At 42.0% G+C, this 18,040-nt stretch overlaps 3 protein-coding genes across 5 annotated transcripts in view; 2 read left to right on the forward strand and 1 right to left on the reverse strand.

Moving 5' to 3' along the window:
- The window catches only part of syt7b (synaptotagmin VIIb), a 90,695-nt gene extending 82,443 nt beyond the window's left edge, over window positions 1-8,252 (reverse strand). For both annotated transcript variants that reach the window (XM_084009131.1, XM_084009132.1), the window contains exon 1: window positions 8,132-8,252. In XM_084009131.1, coding sequence (XP_083865257.1) covers window positions 8,132-8,165 — 34 coding nt within the window. In that variant the 5' untranslated portion in view covers window positions 8,166-8,252. The remainder of the gene's footprint in view (window positions 1-8,131) is intronic.
- A 4,080-nt stretch (window positions 8,253-12,332) lies between these two features.
- Window positions 12,333-13,726, forward strand: saa (serum amyloid A). Its single transcript, XM_084009260.1, has 4 exons — window positions 12,333-12,393; window positions 12,473-12,575; window positions 12,688-12,826; window positions 13,546-13,726. Exons 2-4 carry the CDS (start codon window positions 12,485-12,487, stop codon window positions 13,682-13,684), a joined length of 369 nt encoding a protein of 122 aa, XP_083865386.1. The 5' UTR covers window positions 12,333-12,393; window positions 12,473-12,484; the 3' UTR covers window positions 13,685-13,726.
- A 2,269-nt stretch (window positions 13,727-15,995) lies between these two features.
- Window positions 15,996-18,040, forward strand: part of apba2b (amyloid beta (A4) precursor protein-binding, family A, member 2b) — a 58,235-nt gene continuing 56,190 nt past the window's right edge. For both annotated transcript variants that reach the window (XM_084009048.1, XM_084009049.1), the window contains exon 1: window positions 15,996-16,152. The gene's annotated coding sequence lies outside the window, so the exon portion shown is untranslated. The remainder of the gene's footprint in view (window positions 16,153-18,040) is intronic.

Raw genomic sequence — 18,040 nt, forward strand, 5'->3', positions numbered from 1 at the left:
AACATGTAATGGAATGGAATATAATCATTCATTTCGCTTTATTTATTATTTGTTTGTTTGAGCAAAACAGGCAATCTGAGCTCTGGGTGGCTAGGTGATGGCCACTTATATTAATATAAATTAAGAAAATAAGCAATGTATTGGCAGATAATGTAAACAATCGTTTGTCAGCTGACAAATGTGAGTGATGATGTGACTCCGTCACTCCATACTGCATGTTTGTGCAGCTGCATGACCTGTAACTCACACCGGATTTAACAGAAACCAATTGTAGATAAATTATGTAAGACATCATTCCCGGGGCGGATGCCCTGGAGAAGCAAAGACCTTCGACAGTGGAACATTTATCCAGTCGGGTGCAGGAAAGGTTCATGATGTTTCATTTATTGTACACCTTTTTAAAAGCAAAGAGTGTCTTCAGAGCACAACGAATAACACTTTGCAAGAAAAGTAAAACATGGAGGAATTTGTCAACACTGTGGGGATGTGTGTCCATCTAGGTGGACTGCAGCAGGTATACACACTAGCTCTCCCTACAGGGTCCACACCTCCTGAGTATGACAGACCTCCAGGACTCAAAGACCCCCATACGCTACCTGGACACAAGCCGGTGGCTACTACCCTCCAGCGATGCTGTGGTTAGGATGTCTGATGTGCATCAGACAAAGTATAAACCTAATTAACTGCGAACTAAACATTTGTGCTACATTTAGTGGTCCCTGAGAGCTCCTTTGTATTAGCTTATTTAATTACATTGCCTCACTGCTACCTGTAATGAATAATTTACCAGTCGGACATAAATGTTTTTGCCAGGAACAGGAATCCAAAACTGGATCAAATGCAAGTGCAGCCTATCACTCAGGCATCAGTGTTCGTATTCACATGCATTATCATAACATTTCAAAGTGACACAAAGAAGAAAAGCTGGAGGCTGGATGGAGAGAGTTGGTGGAAGAAGACGAGGGTTGGTACAGTAACGGAATTGAAAAGGAGAGGAAGCGAAACAAAGGAGGAGAGAGGAAATGAGCAGGTTGGGGGGTGTGACAGTGACAGCAATGCAGCTTTTGAGATCATAGATGCTCCCTCTTCAAGACTTTTACAAGTCCAACACTGTGTTTGTATGCGTCTGTGCATGTACATGCTGACAGTATTCTCCATATTGGCAGGAAGATCCTGTCTAAGTGTAGCTCCGTCTCACCATCTGTTCCTGGCTAGATTGCTGATATCTGTTCTTATAATATCCTGTTTGCCTCCCTCAGTCTAGGTGGGGTGTACACGTCTTGTATCTGGGTTATTTCAGGGTTTTTTTGTCATCCATCCATCCATCCATCCATCCATCCATCCATGCAACCATTATTATAGCCAGCTATTAATCCTCCACTTTAAACAATTAGGTTTTGTGTCCTGTTCAATAACACGGAGAGAGCCAAGTCTTACTCTTGATGCGACAGTGCTCCCCCTCTTTTAAGCATCCGTTCTGGGCAGGAGTACAAACCACAAATAGCCCTCAGCTTTACTCATTCTGAGAGCCTTTCACAGTCACACAAGGCCACTGTGGGTCGAGACGGGACTCTCAAAACATATCCGTCTGTCCTAGGTATCTACCAGGGTTCCTCGCTGCAGGCATTGGGTTTCCAGGCAGGTTTTGTAACTTCAATAGCTCAGAGATCAACAGTCAGTGCCAATTAGAGGGCCTGTGAGAAGCATGACCTTATCCAAGAAGAAGCTTTACTGTTCATTCACCTGTTGCATGATGGATGCCCAAACGTGAAAAATGGCCAAAGAGATAAAGGAAGGTGCTCAGAGACCAACTGGCAGTGTTCGTGGGTCACAGCGATATGGGAAAAAAACAAACACCCAGATAATATTCAACACACAACAACATTCTACTGTACAACGTCTGTGCTGTCCTAAGGTTAACAGTAATAGCAGACCTGTGTTAGCACGTGAACACCAGCAACCACCACCACACCCTTACTTTAAGCCTTACTACATTGCCAGCACACTACTTCATGCATTGGATACTGGCCTGCGTCTTTGTGTGTGCCTCCTACTGTTTAGTTGGGAACCCTTTGCTGTCTCCAGGTCATGGGTTTTATTTATACGTTGACTAATAACAACGCGATATCACCGCGCATGGAGGTAAAAGCTTGTGAAGGGTCCGCCCAAAAGCAGGACGTGTAAGTGGTATAGGTTCGTAGCTCCCCATCGCTCTAGCAACAACTTTGCATTTAGAAATCTCTAGACACTCGGTAGGCGGAGATCTCTGAATTACTAATGTATTTTATACAGAGGTGTCCTCTTGACTCACTCCGCAAAGACACTTAGATGTACACACAGAAGAGCTTGGAGAGCCTCGTCCTCCAAATACATAAACATAAACCAGTATCAAAAGAAGGCAGATCCAGCCTTCTTCTCTCTTCTCCTCTTCACTAGTTGTGTGTCAGTGTCTGGAGAGCAGTGTTGCTTCAATGAGTTCACTGATTAAAAGGCATAGTGTATATCTCTTCCTCTCGTTTGCTTCCTCTTCAAAAAGTTCCCACTACTGGAAGGCATTAAATAGATATTCTCTCAAAATATAGACTGCTTCTCTCTCTCTCTCCCTCTCTGCTTCTGTCTCCAATTATCTATTTCTGTCATTCTCCAACAGACCCCTATACCCACCAGATTCCCACCCACACTGTTGGTACAGTGGTAGGCTACTTCCTTGATGCATCCAGATCCAAAAATCTGTTCTCCGCCATCTCTGGCCGTCTGTTTTCGTGTGCGCGTTACGACTCATCAATAATTGCGAGGCACAAAGTAAAATCCAGACAAGATAGCAAACAGGGTCAAACGAGAGGAGAGACAGAAGCCAGGCGAATGTAGAGAACAATTAGGTTGCTGTCTTCGGCATGGACGCGCTGCTGCAACGGAGTTAGGTAAGAGCACAGGCATGTCTCACCACACAATCCACACTTATACACTGTGTTTATTGTGGCCCAAACAGGTTTATGACTGGAATGTAAACTAATACAAATGCAGATGATATGCTATAATATTTATCACCTCGACAAAACACTGACTAGAAACTAGCTTAAGTTAGGGACCATCGCACACATGTTTTTTACAGATACTTCAAAACGACTTTATTCATTTCTGGACGTCTTTGTATTGTGTGTACAACCTCCTTTTAGGAAATCTTTAATATAAAGAGTAACTTAACTTCAGGCTGAAAAGCATCTAGTTGAATATTTCCAGCCTGTTTCACCTCCAATCACACACAGGATCACAGATGTGTGTGGTCTAAACCCCCGCTCTGTTACGACACCAAACCACACCCAACGGTAATACATATAGTACATACACATTCATCCATTTTCTTTAGCCGTTTCTCCCGGTCAGGGTCACGGGAGCCTGGAGCCGATCCCAGCTGACATTGGGCATTGCTACTACTACTATACTACTACCAACACAGAATGCAGTTGGAACCCAAGGGCCTGGGCTGCACGAGATTTCTGCCTAAAAGCCTATTAAGGCAGTTTTTTCTCGCCACTGTCGCTGTAACGCTTGCCCCTGGGTGATGTTGGGACTTTGAAATTGTATTGACTTGGACATTTTGAGCGTATTCTAGTCCTGCTCAATGTGTTAAGTGTCCTGAGATGACTTCTGTTGTGATATGACACTATAAATAAAACTGAATTGAATTGGGCGAAGACGGTTTTCACCCTGGACGGGTCTCCGGTCTGGGTCACAGGGCTGACATGCAGAGACAGACAACCATTCATGCTCTCTTTCTCACCTACAGGCAATTTAGAGTCATTAATTTACTTAAAGTGCATGTCTTTGGAGTGTGGGAGGAAGTGGGAGGACCGGAGAGAACCCACGCTCACACGGGGAGATGCTCAACTGCCCTGAAATGCAGTGTGGCTCTTCCAACTGTCCAATGGCGGACTGCGAGGCAGATGGTTTAAATAATTAAGAGTTGAAGAAAATAATTACCAATGATGGCGAGCATTCTGCTGCAGCAAACTAAAAAAAAACATATATTTTGTGTATCCAGTTGTGGCTGCATGCTCAAGGACTTCTGGTCTAGGTCCTCTGGTCTGGTTGTGGTGACTCACTTTCTGAAAACACCTTTTAATGCTTGTATCATACAGTCATCATGTGCCTGCTCCAACCTCACACTGGGCCATTGGGTAGGGGCCCGTCACTGATTGATTATGTATTATGCACTACGTTAGTACGCAATACGTTAGCATGCAATAGTAAACACAGTCCACGTCCTTTTTGTTCCTAAACCTAACCTAACCTTGACTAATGCTTTGTCACATCGTCAAAATTATGTATTTTTAAACAGGGATTTGAAATGGTTTTGGAAGGTACAGACAAATGATGTCATCTTGCTGATCAGAAACTACATGTGTCATTCTAGAGGGCATGGACAACCAACGTTTTGTCGTTTCATTTGGAGAACTGACTTACGGCCCTTGCTTAGAAAATAAATGGCACTTCAAAAAAGGGGGGGGGGATGGAGCTCCATCACCTCAGATCTAACATTTTGACGACTGAGTCACTGACTGACAAATCTGCTGATGTGTTTCAAGAGAAAAATGAATATTTTTGTTGATTCTTTCTTGTCGTATTGTACGCCACGAGGGTAATCTTTTTGACATTTTCCTGAAACTGAAGAATGTATTCATTCAGCCACACACAAACCCGTCACCCTCTCCCTGACTGGTCCCTGACTATTCAGATCGTATTTCGATGTGATCATCCATCATATTCCTCTTTGGTTGTAAACATGTGTGCGGCTAAGCTAGACGCTACAACGGAGCAGTATTTCTCCTTTCATGGCCTCAGCGTCTCCTCCCTTGAGTAAGTGACTTGCTTCCCAGTGGCTCAGACTTAAACAGGGAATATAAATACCTTTGTTTCAAATTGTATTAATTACTGCTCGGTCTCTCTCTTCTTTCTCTCAACTTGTCTCAAACCACTAATAAGATTCCAGCCCATTAGTTCTGAACCATAACGTAATTGAATGTTTCCCGCTGAATCTGAATGCTGCTAATATTAAGCAATTATCTCTGACTGTTCACGTGCAGGATTAATAATGATTCGCTATATTGCACCTTGCATAGAGACCTGCTTGACGCCTGACATTTGCACTTGGGCTGCTCTGGAGAGATTACATCCACACTGCAAGAGGATGAACCAGCCACAGAACACTTACCACTATATGAAACGCTTCTATGTTCCACAATGCAGTCATTTCTCTCACTTATTCCTCAACCCACAATGCTCTTCTACAGAAATGCATCATAACATGTGGATCGCAGGTTATGTGTTGTGTTCTTGCTGCATGGACTCAGACAGCCCGATCAATCAGTTATTCAGAGACCATAGATCTTACATTGCTGCATTATGGCATCAAAATGTAAACCCATTCAATGACAACACAAATTAAGCCCTGAACACTAGAATAATTCCACCATGAAAAGCTGATTCATTATATGGCAGTTTCGGAAATTATATCATAAAGGTGATAATTGATGACCAAGCCGCACATACAGAAAACGTAATTGCTACTGACTAAAAAGGTCTCATCTTCACCTTCTAACCCATTTATCCTGTGCAGGGTAGCAGGAGGGGGCCAGGAGCCTCTATCAGCTCACAGAAAGAAGCAGGATCACATTTGAACAGGCTATCAGTGTATGTAGGAGTTAACACATGCCAACAGACTCACATTTACACTTGCAGCAAGTTAGAGTCTCTAATTAAACAAACCCGCGTGCATCTCCTGCACCTCGGATCCACGCCAAAGTCAAGTTTCTCTGTCGATGCCTTTTTTTTCTGAGTCAACTAAAACCAAACCCAGCTTAAACGTACACAAACAAACCTATCGAGCTGATCAAAATCCATTCTCTGGGATTTAAATTGGAGTGGAAGCTCACTGTTTAGCTCACGTCACAGATCGACCTCACAGGAGAGCTAGTGTTGTCTTTATCGACCTTGCAGACTCATATTTTCATAGTCACTTTTGTTTTTAACATATTTAAACAAACACTTGATGCTTTCCTTGAAATAATCCTGAGATAAATTGTCTCTGGAGTGTATTTCTGTGGTGTCTCGACGATCCTAATCGAATGCAACATGACGCTTAAAGCTAGAGGCTGGCGCGATACATTTTTGGTAATGGATCTGACCTATTGATCAGTCTGTTACAAACGAGGGTTTACTCTAAGTGTAACAGAACATTGAAGAACACCAGGCATCTTAAATTTGTCACACGCGCTACGAGTTAGTTAGATTTACAGTTTCAAGATGGAAACACTCGGCTTGCTCCTTCTTGGCTCAGACTTCTTCGTGAACCCCGTTTGTTTTTGTTTCATCGTCATGTCAGTTTGATGGAGGATATTTACTTCATGGAACAAATGTATTTAATTTGAAGCTTTCCCAAAGAATGGTAATGTGAACATCTGTAATTAATAAAAGTAAATATGGTGCATTTTAGTTTTTTACTGTATTTGTATGTTCTTTATATTTCATTGAAATGTGGTCTGTGTTTGCAATGGGGAGTCGGGATGAATACACTTGTTAAATTGAATCAACTTAATGATGTTTCCTGGAATTTCTATTGTTATTGGCTCTTATAATGCTGATATTTCCGCTGATGTTGTCATTGGTGTTTTATTAAGTTGCTTCAGCTGCTCTAAAACATAAAGTCCTGCAGTGTGGCTGTTATATTTCAACTTTGCATCAATTATTTTTGACTTGCTCTCTCACACAGATTACTTCTCACTTTCAGATGCTCACACTCCCTCTCTCTCTCTCTCTCTCTCTCTCTCTCTCTCTCTCTCTCTCTCTCTCTCTCTCTCTCTATACCTGTCCCTCTCTCTGACAGACACACACACACCTGTCATGTAATCACGGAATCCCTTCTAGTTGCAGCTGGTGACTCATCTTTTGTCCCTGCTGAAACCATATCTGGCAACAAGGTCGTAAGACATTTTGGATGAGGGGTGGAACGATGCAGGACACCACTCACCACATGGGGAACTCCTCACTAAACAGCATGCTTTACAGCTGGTAAAAACAAAGATATTAGCCGGCCATAAAACCTGACAGCTGCGCATAAAAGTAAAATGAAATGTTGTATTCCCTCGCTGGCAATATCGCATCATTATCAGCATGCTTCTCAGATGTCAGAAAATGGGTTTCTGGAGAGATTTCTTACACTCACCGTGTCGTATAATCTTCTTACTATTTTAAAAGAAAACTGGGATTCTGCTCAGAACCACATGCTTCTTATTTTCACATTTGCATTTACAGTTGGAGAGATTTTGAACATGACATGCACTGAATCTGGGAGTCGTGCATGTTCAACAGTGCAGGTGATGGTTATACTGTCCAGAAAACGATGCTCAAGTTCCACCATGTGGGTGTGGTGGACATGAGGCAAGTCCTATTGGTGTTTGTTTAACGTGGGCTGCGTCATATCGACAGACATTCAGAGTCTCCTTCAGCATCAGGTGTTAGTCAAGTGACCTCGACTTCAGTTCAACCACTGGGAGTAAAAAAAAAAAAAGAATACCGAGCGTGGCTCTGCCAAGGAGCATCAGGAGCCATCATTACTGGTCCTGATGGAGGGGGTCCGTGTCATTACACACCGTCTGCTCTCTAATTCTCCCCTCCGACCACATCGGAGGACACGCATCCGTGGTCACTCAATTACACACACACACACACACACACGCACACAGACCGCCGCTCCACCAGCACGACACGCTGCTCATCAGTATGGCCGAGGATGGATGACCTTGTGCGTTTACGCTCAGGTCACCTCGTGTGAAAACGAGGCACAACAAGTGCTCAAGTGTCCGCCTCCCACAGACGGTCGCCACATTGCCTCCCTGCGTGTGTGAAGCAGCCCTCCTCGCTGCCGTGCGAGCCTCTTTTTGTGGTGAAAAAGCATGACACTCAGTAACAGAAGCATCTCGACAGTACATCAGCGTGTTGGAATGACCCCCAGCATCATTAGTTGGCATGAATATGACACACTCAAGGGCATCTAGCAAACCAACGCGAGAGATGTTGAACTACACACAGAGTCTAGAGTTAAAAAAAAAATATATATATATATTTTGCTCACCTTTGCTGTTATCTTCTTCTCTGTTGAGATGCATGACTCTTCTCACCACGTACTCATTTAGGCTGTCTTTGTTCTCGTAGCAAAGCTGCGCTCTTTTCTCCCCCCAAAAAGAGTTCTCCAGATGAACTCTTATTCCAATGCTGGATTCGAGCTCCTTAATGTTCAGCCCGCTTATTGTCTTGTTCGGCTGGCACGCATGGACGCGCCTGCACTTGTGCGTCCGCCTCCCTTCGCTGTGCTGGATGGAGCAGGTATATAGTCTAGGTGCTGCTTTTGGTGATCTCTCTCTCTCTCTCAATTTCTCCCCCCTCCCCTGTCTGTGTCGGTCTCTTTATCCCCCCTCAGCCCGGAGTCGCTCAAAGGGACGGTCGCAGCCAAGGTTTTAGGGAGGAGACAGCAGACAGACGGGCGCGGTGATGTGAAGTAAGTCGGTAGGAGGTCGTCTACTCAGCTGAGGCGATGAAGCCATGCGCACTCAGTGTTGTTGGCCGTCTCATCAGAGGAGGAGACACTTTCAGTCCGGGACTACACACTGACGAGCAGCTCATGGGGACAATTGAAACAGAAATACATCTTCATATGCACGATTCCTATATTTAGCCAGGACCAAGGACCATTATCTCTCAAATGTACAGCAGAAAACGTGCACGACCATCAAACACAGCAGTCAGGCTTGTTGTGGCTAGCCACCCTTTTTTGATAATAGTGGTTATTTATATGACAGGCAGCTCATTAATGCATATATAGTATAGAAACCTGCTGCTGCTCCGTGACACAATAAGAGCCCAAGTGAATGCAAGTATTGCTAAATTGCTATGAGCAGAAATGACGTGAATGTTATGTTTGTACCATCGGTCCTGCTCATCAATCACCCTCATATACCGGTGCTTGCACCGTGGAATCGATCAGCAACGGGATTCACGTGCGCATCTCCGCGCTTTTAGAGACCTTTTTACGCACGGCCTGCCGAAGTTGTGTAGCCTGCACGTTTCATCACGCGCTCACGTGCCGAGCCCCTATCAGGCTTCCCATTAGTGTCAGTGTCACGAGCGGTCCGTCTGCTTTCATTGTGACCACCACGCCGTTACAGCAGATAGGCCCGTCCAGTCGATAAGGCACATTTACTCACCGTTCACGTTCGCCCAGAGCCGCGCGCGTAACACGGCTCACTGGCGGCCTCTAGTGTTGCACTTCAATCGGTGGCCGACAGCGAAGCTCTCTGTTTAATGTGTATACATTATAATGGTTGGCTGGGCATAGAAATATTTTTTTCTTATTTTTTTTCAAACATCCATCTACTGTACGGCCCAAAACAGTGAGTGCATCTTCCATCTTCTATTGCTATTCCTGTGGTGTCTGCATTTTCCCAGTAAAGGGGTGTTTTGGGTGCTTTTACTTTTGAATTGAGGGTAAGAATAGAGGATGTGTCAGGTGGTACAGATTGCAAACTGTTTTAATGCACATTTGTGATTTTGGGATGCAAATTAAATTGCTGTAACGATTTGTTTTTGCATCGTAGATAACTTGCTAAATAAACCCTGGAATATGAGGCACAACTTAAATCTTATTTATAATGGAACAACCTTCTTCTGGCTACAAATATGTTTAAATAGTTAAGTTAAAAACAATAATAGGACGTATTGCACAAGACTTCATTTATGCGCTATTTTCTGTCATAGGAAAAGTCCATAGAAGCTTGTTTTGTCTCTGAGTAAACTGACTTTACCTGACTGGCATAAAGACACTTCAGGGAGGGAAAACATCCCTGTGTTGGATTGTTGGACCTGTTCAGCTCAGCAGTGAGGTTGAGTCTTTATTCTACTGCTCAGATTTCTGTCTGTCACCTCTCTTGAAATGTCACGCCGACATCTTGTGCGTTTCATCAGCATCTGTGTCAAGATAGATCGTCTTATAGTCGAGTCTTGCTGGTTCTATTTTATGGCAAGTATGGAATCTTATCTTTTGCAAATACAATGCATTCATTTCTGAAAAATGAAGCTCTCTCTGTGTATCAGGCATGAGACACACACGACTTTTCCTGTTCCAAGCTTCTCGTTGCATCAGCTCTCTTCCTCACCCTCACTTTCTCCGCACAATATCTCTGATTAATATTTATTAGCCTGTCACGGTGTCTTCTTTGAGCTCAAAACAACACGCTCATCAGCTCAACTCGAGGCATGCTTTCATCCTCCAGGGGTTTTCAGTGACGTTCTTGCATAATTTCTTCGCAAAGATTTGCTCAGTGTGTGGGATGTTGTTTTTTTTCTCAACCTAAAGAGAGGTTCATGAGCACTCACAGATTCCAAGTACCTTTCAAGCCATTATATTGCAATCAACTCCGTTATTGTTATAAGCATTAAATCAACCCAGCTGAACAAGCAGCCTTGGGAATAATATGCAGCTTTTCTACAGCGTACAGACATGCACAAGTCAAAGATTGAACTACACAACAAACAGGTGAATGTGAGAGCCTAGATTTTAGATTTATATGTCATTATTGAGCTTGGATGCTGAATATGGTCTTACTGTGGTTGAATCTGCCATTAGATCTTTCTTTCTCTTGCAGATGATCAACATTTCATATCTGGAAGACGGCCTTTGACGCATCTCACCCAGAAAGCAACTTCTGTTGTGTTCTTTGGCGGTCTAAATGATATCTTGAGATGCTCTCGACATCCGTGACGTCTGCTCCTCCCTGGAAAGTCATCAGAGGAGTCATTTTTGGATCTCAAGGTGTCTCTTATGTAATGTTTCCTCATTGAAATCTGACAATTCAAGAAAAAAAGGCCTATTTCTGTTCCTCCTCTTGAAGAATGAGAGAAAAAAAGGATTTGTCACATTGGTGCAAATACAACACATCCATCGTCTACCGCTTTATCCTGTAAAGGGTCACGGGGGGGTCACAGAAAAGCAACCTCAGGGGACTGAAGGATAATATAGGATGCACTACTTTCACCCATTTAGCTGCTAAGTATGTGTCTGAATATGTTTGCTGTGTAAGGTATTCATGTATGTTCACTGTTTAAAGCAATTAAGTCATTTTCCCTATGGACAATACAAGTCTTCATTAAAATATGTACAATCAGCTGAATAAAATCTAAATATTTATTTTCTGTTCACAGTTGCTGAAGTCTCAGGACTAAATTGGGGTCTTACTCTCATCTAAGATAAGGTTCCAAAGAAAGGTGAACTTTTCTGAGGCCAGCAAGCGGGTTTTCCACAGAACAACGTAACCTTTATAAAATGAGAGCAGCTTAAGCAAACATGCTCCGGGAGCTGGTCATGTTGTTCTTTAGCCAATAAACTTCCCGCTATTTTGTAACATTTTTATTTAGATTTCAACAGCACAGCCAATAACAAAGCTGCTCTAACAGAAATCGTGTCTAAAGTATCTGAGAAATTACTGCTAATTAATTTGGTTTTTCTATATATTCTGTATATATAATATAGTAATGGGGTCTATCAGCACTAGCTCACTACTGCCATCTACTGCTTTACAGCACAGCAGCAAATGATCAGTACACAGCAAAAATAAATTAAATTTTGTCATGAATTTTGTGTCTGTAATTAATAGCTAAAACAGGGTTTATCATCACAAATGTAAAATGTAATCATGCTTTTATTTTTAACAAAGGTTAACAGCATTAAAAGTGGGACGAGATAATAAAGCTTTGAGCACAAGGGTCAAAGTACAACGTGCAATGCTGTGATGGAGTAATATGTGTCAATGTAACTTTGTAAGTAGCCTAGTATGTACTTAAAGTAAAAAATAAAATATTAGATTTGGAATGCATTCCATTTTTAATTCAGTTTTTGTTGGATCCTGCATTTTATTGTAAGGAGATGTTCCTTGATGCACCAAAAGTTGAATTCAAATATTTTATTTAAGTTGCTGTTGTTTGAAAAGTCACAAACCATATGAATTAAAGAAGACAACACCAACACGAGGAATAAAAAAATAATCAAAACACAAGACAAAAAGAGCTAATGTAGCATATTGGTTTTATAATCCCTCCCACCTTTTTGTTTAAGCTGTTGTGCCAGCCTTTGTTGATACGTGCATTTGCACAATTGGGGAATGTTGTTTGCCCGATATTTCTGATCTTGAACCGGCCCTGAAACAGATGGGAATTTCCATCGTTGAGAAATCCTCCAAACCAGCTGGTTTCTGAGCAGAATATAAGTCAGATTGAGATCAGTAGTGCTCACTCATAAGATACTCTAGAATCTATTGAGACTCTGAACTCTGCAGGAACTGCAAAGTAAGTTTGAAAGAGCTGTATGTAATTGTAATTATGTAAATGTGTTTAATGATGAACTTGTCTTTTGTTTTCCTTTTAGACATCCATAACCATGAAGTCGCTTTTGGCCGGGATTGTTCTGATTTCCATTGTGGAATTCAATGCCGGGCAATGGTACCATTTTCCTGTTGAAGCTGCTCAAGGTTAGAAACATAACCTTTCTAACATCTCCACCAGAACAGTGTGTATAATGGCATTCCATACATCCAGAATGTAAATGACAATGACCTGTAAACTGTGTGCTGTCCTGATCAGGAGCTGGTGATATGTGGCGCGCATACAATGACATGAAGGACGCCAACTGGAAAAACTCAGACAAATATTTTCATGCCAGAGGAAACGCTGACGCTGCTGCGAGAGGAGAAGGAGGCCGATGGGCATCGGAGGTGATCAGGTGAGCAGCAAAGAGTAGGAAAGCATGATCTGCTTTTACATCGTTGACTGTTGTTGCATATTGAAATCACTGTTGCTGCAGATGAAGTTAGGGGCATTTTTCAACATTCTTATCTCTCTGTTTGGTAAGTTGTGGCGTTCCTCTGCAATCCTCTTTTAGCCCTTTATTATTTGACATGCTTATGCGACCATCTCACATAATTCAAAGGCATTATCCATTGTTATATCTATGCATATGGTAACAATTTGGTTTCAATAATCTCACCTAATTAAGCAATCTGCAGGCCTACCTTAATGAGGCTCCACTTCAACCCTCCTGATATATAGATAGCCTACATTTTCCGATCATTGTAGGTTCAGACTCTTCCCATAGCCTGATTTTGTCACATCTTAGTGCACTATTATTTGACAATGTCTTTTCAATTAGGTGAAATCAGTGGTGCAGTCCTGCAGCTTATTGCAGTTGCAAAGCACATTTACAGCTAGAACTATTGTAATCATCTGTATTCCTGGCAAAGACAATAAAGCCTGTTTCCACCTCGCTCAGAAAACCACACACTTGCTGAAATTGTTTGATTAATCATTTATTTCATACATCATGCCCCTCCAATCTGAAGGGTTTCCCATCTTGGGCCTTATACAGCACTCTGCAGGCAGGTTGTGAAAAGTTGTTTTGTTATCTGCTCATGTTAATGTTCCTTTTCTATTTTCCCATTTCAGTAATGCCAGAGAGTGGGTGCAGGAAAGAACGGGTCATGGTGCAGAGGACTCTGAAGCTGATCAGAGGGCAAATCTGCATGGGCGCAACGGAGGAGATCCCAACGATTTCAGACCAGCTGGTCTTCCTGATCAGTATTAGTATGAAAGAGAGATTCATTAATAATAAACTTGATGAAAGAAATGTTTTGGAGTTATTAGCAATACAGCTACAATATACAGTGTTTTACACAAACCACATTTACAATAGAAGTTTTCTATAGTTGTGTGGTTTTTCCCCGTTTTCTGTTCCGTTTGTTGTTACCATACACCTCAAAGCTCAGCCATCATTATTGCAAAGAAGAAGTAAGACTCTTTTCTCAGATCACTGGCCAAATACATATTTTCCCACATCAGAAATGGTTTCTGACTCTGCTCAAACTTGCAAGAAGACAAGAATAACAGTTTTTCACATTAGATCAAATCTTTGCAGTGGGAGTTCACAGGGAGATGCCCCCGGGGTGCAATGGGGTTGTATATGTTCATTATTACAGTAACATTATGCTTATTATACAGCAGTAACAACGTGATTTAATAAAAAAACATCAGAATTCAATGATAAGAACATCCATCCATCCATCCATCCATCTTCTACCGCTTATCCTGTATTTTAGGGTCACGGGGGGGCTGGAGCCGATCCCAGCTGTCAATGATAAGAACATAAATTATAGTAAAACCTGTTAATATAAAATATTCACAATTATTGAGGATTAAGTCTGGTTCTCTGATGCATTTGTGGATTTAATGTGTCAGACTTCATCGCTCTCCGTCTTTGATTATGCTCTTGGAGCGTCATTCAGCTGTAATGTAAAGACATGGCCACTCGGTGGCAGTGCTGTCCTGCTGTCCCTGAAATCTGAGGCTGAGACGCTTTTGAGGAAATCTTCTTTGTTGTGACTGAATATATACATTAACTTTGATTCATAGTAAATTCAATCATTCATCTCAGCATTAATAACACAATAAAGCCCAAGGAAAGTGGCATAGACACATGATAGTCTGTCAACAGAGAATTCATAACAGAGATAATGAATATGATTACAATTAGCCATCAAAATGAAATGAAACAGCGACATTCCTTTTCAGAAACAGTTTACAGTTTACTCAAACTTTACTACTTCGGAACTATACATCCGAAGAAAAATGCTTTTTTACCTTTTTTTCTGGTAAGACACATTGCTTATCACATTGCATTTTAAAATGTAATATTTCAGCACTTTGAGAACAGAGAAATTTGAGCTGCATATCCCTAAGCCAGATGTATAGATGTAACTGTTTGTGAATTGATCCATTAGAAATTCCTGCAGATCATTTTACAAAATGTGCTAATGTTAATGAAGACATGTTCAGTTTCTTCAAATACACTCGAAAGTGAAATCAATTATTCCGACTGATTAGATTTCAGCTCAGTGTGGAGCTACACTGGGAATTAAATTAAGTTACCCAACTCAATCAATACAAATGAGTAATGTGAAAGTTGTCCCTTCTCAAGAGTTGTAGGCTGCATTAACAGTAACAATGACAGTCTGTTTACATCAGCAGGTCCTGAGAATTGTTCTAATCAGGAAAATAACTGAAAACACCTGTGTGGAGATTGGCTGAATTGGGTCTTCATAGGCCTTTAAAACAACAAAAACATATTTTCATTTTAAAAGATAGTCTCTTGTTTGAGTCCAAGATTGTACTAGGAGGTGGCATATGAAGTTAAGATGTTTCATCTTTTGTAGTTTCTACATATCTAGTAATAGACCGTATGTTTTATTGTGAAGTACTTTGGTGAGATGAGTCACTTCCGGCTGCCATCTTTGCTTGGTGTAGGTAAAGTGGCAGATCTTTTTGCGAAAAAGAAGAAAAAGTCGTTCTTTTCGTTTAGCAGACAGTGGGATATTGTCCTCTTTTATATTGTTTGGGGAATCTAGAAATGTCTATAAAAAGCGAGTATTGTTCAATAACTTAATTTGTAGTTAGCATGTATTGGAGATGTAAGGGCTCTTATGTAGCTAATGTTAGCTACCAATTTTAGGCAGTTTTGGTAATAATCTAGCTAGTGCTAATTTATGTAAACGACTAAGCAGTTTGCTTATTCCGCAAACGTAACTTGTATATTAATTTCTAGTGTCAATTAAGTGCAGCAAAACAGAAAGTAAAAGAACGTTATTTCTTTATTTAGTTTTAATATTAATACAGCCGGGATAGTGGTCTCTGGTATTATTTCCATAAACGGTGTGGGTGTGTGTATGTGTGTGTGTGTGTGTGTGCGCGCGCGTGCCTGTGGGGGGGGGGGGGGGGGGGGGGGGGGTAGTAACGGATTACTCTTTGTCCGAGTAATGGTCGAGCTCGCGCTGCTCGGGTGGGGTAGCTGGCTCTCGTGCAGGCTGTGTATTCACCGACCAGACAACTGCAGTGGGTTGGTTTTCTGTTATACTCGTTCCGGGGCGCTGCTGCTGTCAGGCACTGTGCTCCGTACGTTTTCTGTCGGCGAAACACACTCCGAGTGATGCGCGACCAGCCGCCAACATCCCTCACAATTCCCAAAAGGAGGTGACTTGATCGGCATATGAGATTCTCCAGGTAAGCCCTTTTTTGTTTTTAAAATCAATGAACGGTAAACATCGATGAGCGCTGCTCCTTCAGCGAGGCTGTAGTAGTTTTTCCTCTGAGACATCCGGAGGAGAGGCGGATGGATGCTGATCCGTTCAGCCTGTGGATTTGTCGTCAGCATCACCGTTAACAACAGGGCTGCGGGCTTTGACCGACATCATTTCTTGTTTTAAAAGTCGGGTATGTCATATGGTGTGTGTATATATTCACACGCAACTCAAATTAAAAGATTGGAGCTGTTTGGACACCTAACGCTAAAATCATCGGTGATTCATCCATGCGCAGCTTAGTCTACGCCTAATATGATCGATTGTAGTTATATGGCTATAGGCCTTTAGTGTATCATGAGATAGGGAAGGTCATTATTTTATAGATGTCCTTAATGGCCATATTCCTTTCCTGCATCGTTTTATAAATCGGCATCTCGGGCATGTGCGGGCTACACTGAGTTCTCTTTGTTGATATCTACTTATTTTATTGAATACCTACCATTTGATGATATATTCCATTGCTGGCGTTTATTGTGCTTCTAGTCACATGATAGAAGTTGAAAACTGTGAGGGGAATTGCACTCCTACATAAGTCTACCACATAAGCCCCTGCTGAAAATACAAGTTATTTAAGAGCTAAATGTTGTGTAATACATGTAGGCATCTGACGTCCGTGTATTTGGAGGACCCCTGTGTCCTTTAGTGCCTGCTGTGTACCACTCTGTGCCAGTCCAGGCCACAGGAGAGGACAGGCGTTGTGTCTGGCTGTTCATTGTTCAGAGGGATCAGAGGACAGGCTCACAAGGTCTGCTTTGCTATTTGATGTCCTTAGCTTCTGTCCTCATCTAGTCATGCAGAATGCATTTCAGTAGCCATTGCCCACTTGTATGATATCTCTGGGCTATCTGATGTTCGCAGTGCAACTCCTGTTTTGTTGGTTTCTCTCACACTATTGTCCCTGGAGTAAACGCCACATTCAAATACGGTACACGGTGAGCTGCTTGAGGTTAATAACAGTGGTGTAAGCCTTCTAAGTTTGACTTTGAGACAGTAACATACATCTTTGAAGACTTCCATTCAATATTTGGTTTCATTTTACTCTTTTCGCCTGCTTAAATTAGGTCAACAAACATTAACAATCAGAAACCATGCAGCCAAAAGAGACACAATCACTCACATCTTAGCCCTTCTAATTGGTCTACTAATCAGACTTTGTGTATTGCTACTAGTGAGTAGATGGGGACATTTAGTGTAATGCGACAACAACAAGAAAGCTGATCAAATGTGTGGACATTTCTGTAAATTTCTTATGCAAACAAAGAGGTTAACGGATGGCAGACAGCAAAAGAGGGAGAACAATGGATGTGTCACAGGTGAGGAAGAGGGTGATGACCAGCACTATAGAGGAGAGTATTGCATGGCTATTAAGAGGAAGTGAGAGACCCCCTTAGAACCGTGATAGAAACCTATATGGCCTTGGTAGATGCACATGTTGACTTGTAATGTTGAAAGTCGGGATGCCAAGTTTTCATTTGCTACCTGTCCTCTAGGTCTGTCCTCAACTCCTCTGCACTTTCCTCTCCTTCACTGCCCTGATTTGTCTCACCATCTCAGTAGTAGTTTCATGTATAGCACCTGCACTGAAGGACAAACACCCTCCTTGCAGCCCGCTGGGATCCTATTCATGCTGCAGCCGGAAGATACTAAATTGGACTCCGGGGAAGGAATCAGAATAGGACAGCCTCCAGCCCTGCTGCAAATTATGAAAGATAATAACTATTTGGAAATTTACGATTTAAATCATGAGCCTATCAAGACAATTTATCTAAATCCACTTGTTCTAAGATTTGGCTAAAAACCCTCATCCT

This window comes from Eutrigla gurnardus (genome assembly GCF_963514095.1).
Source record: "Eutrigla gurnardus genome assembly, chromosome: 1".
In the NCBI taxonomy this organism is placed as follows: Eukaryota; Metazoa; Chordata; class Actinopteri; order Perciformes; family Triglidae; genus Eutrigla; species Eutrigla gurnardus.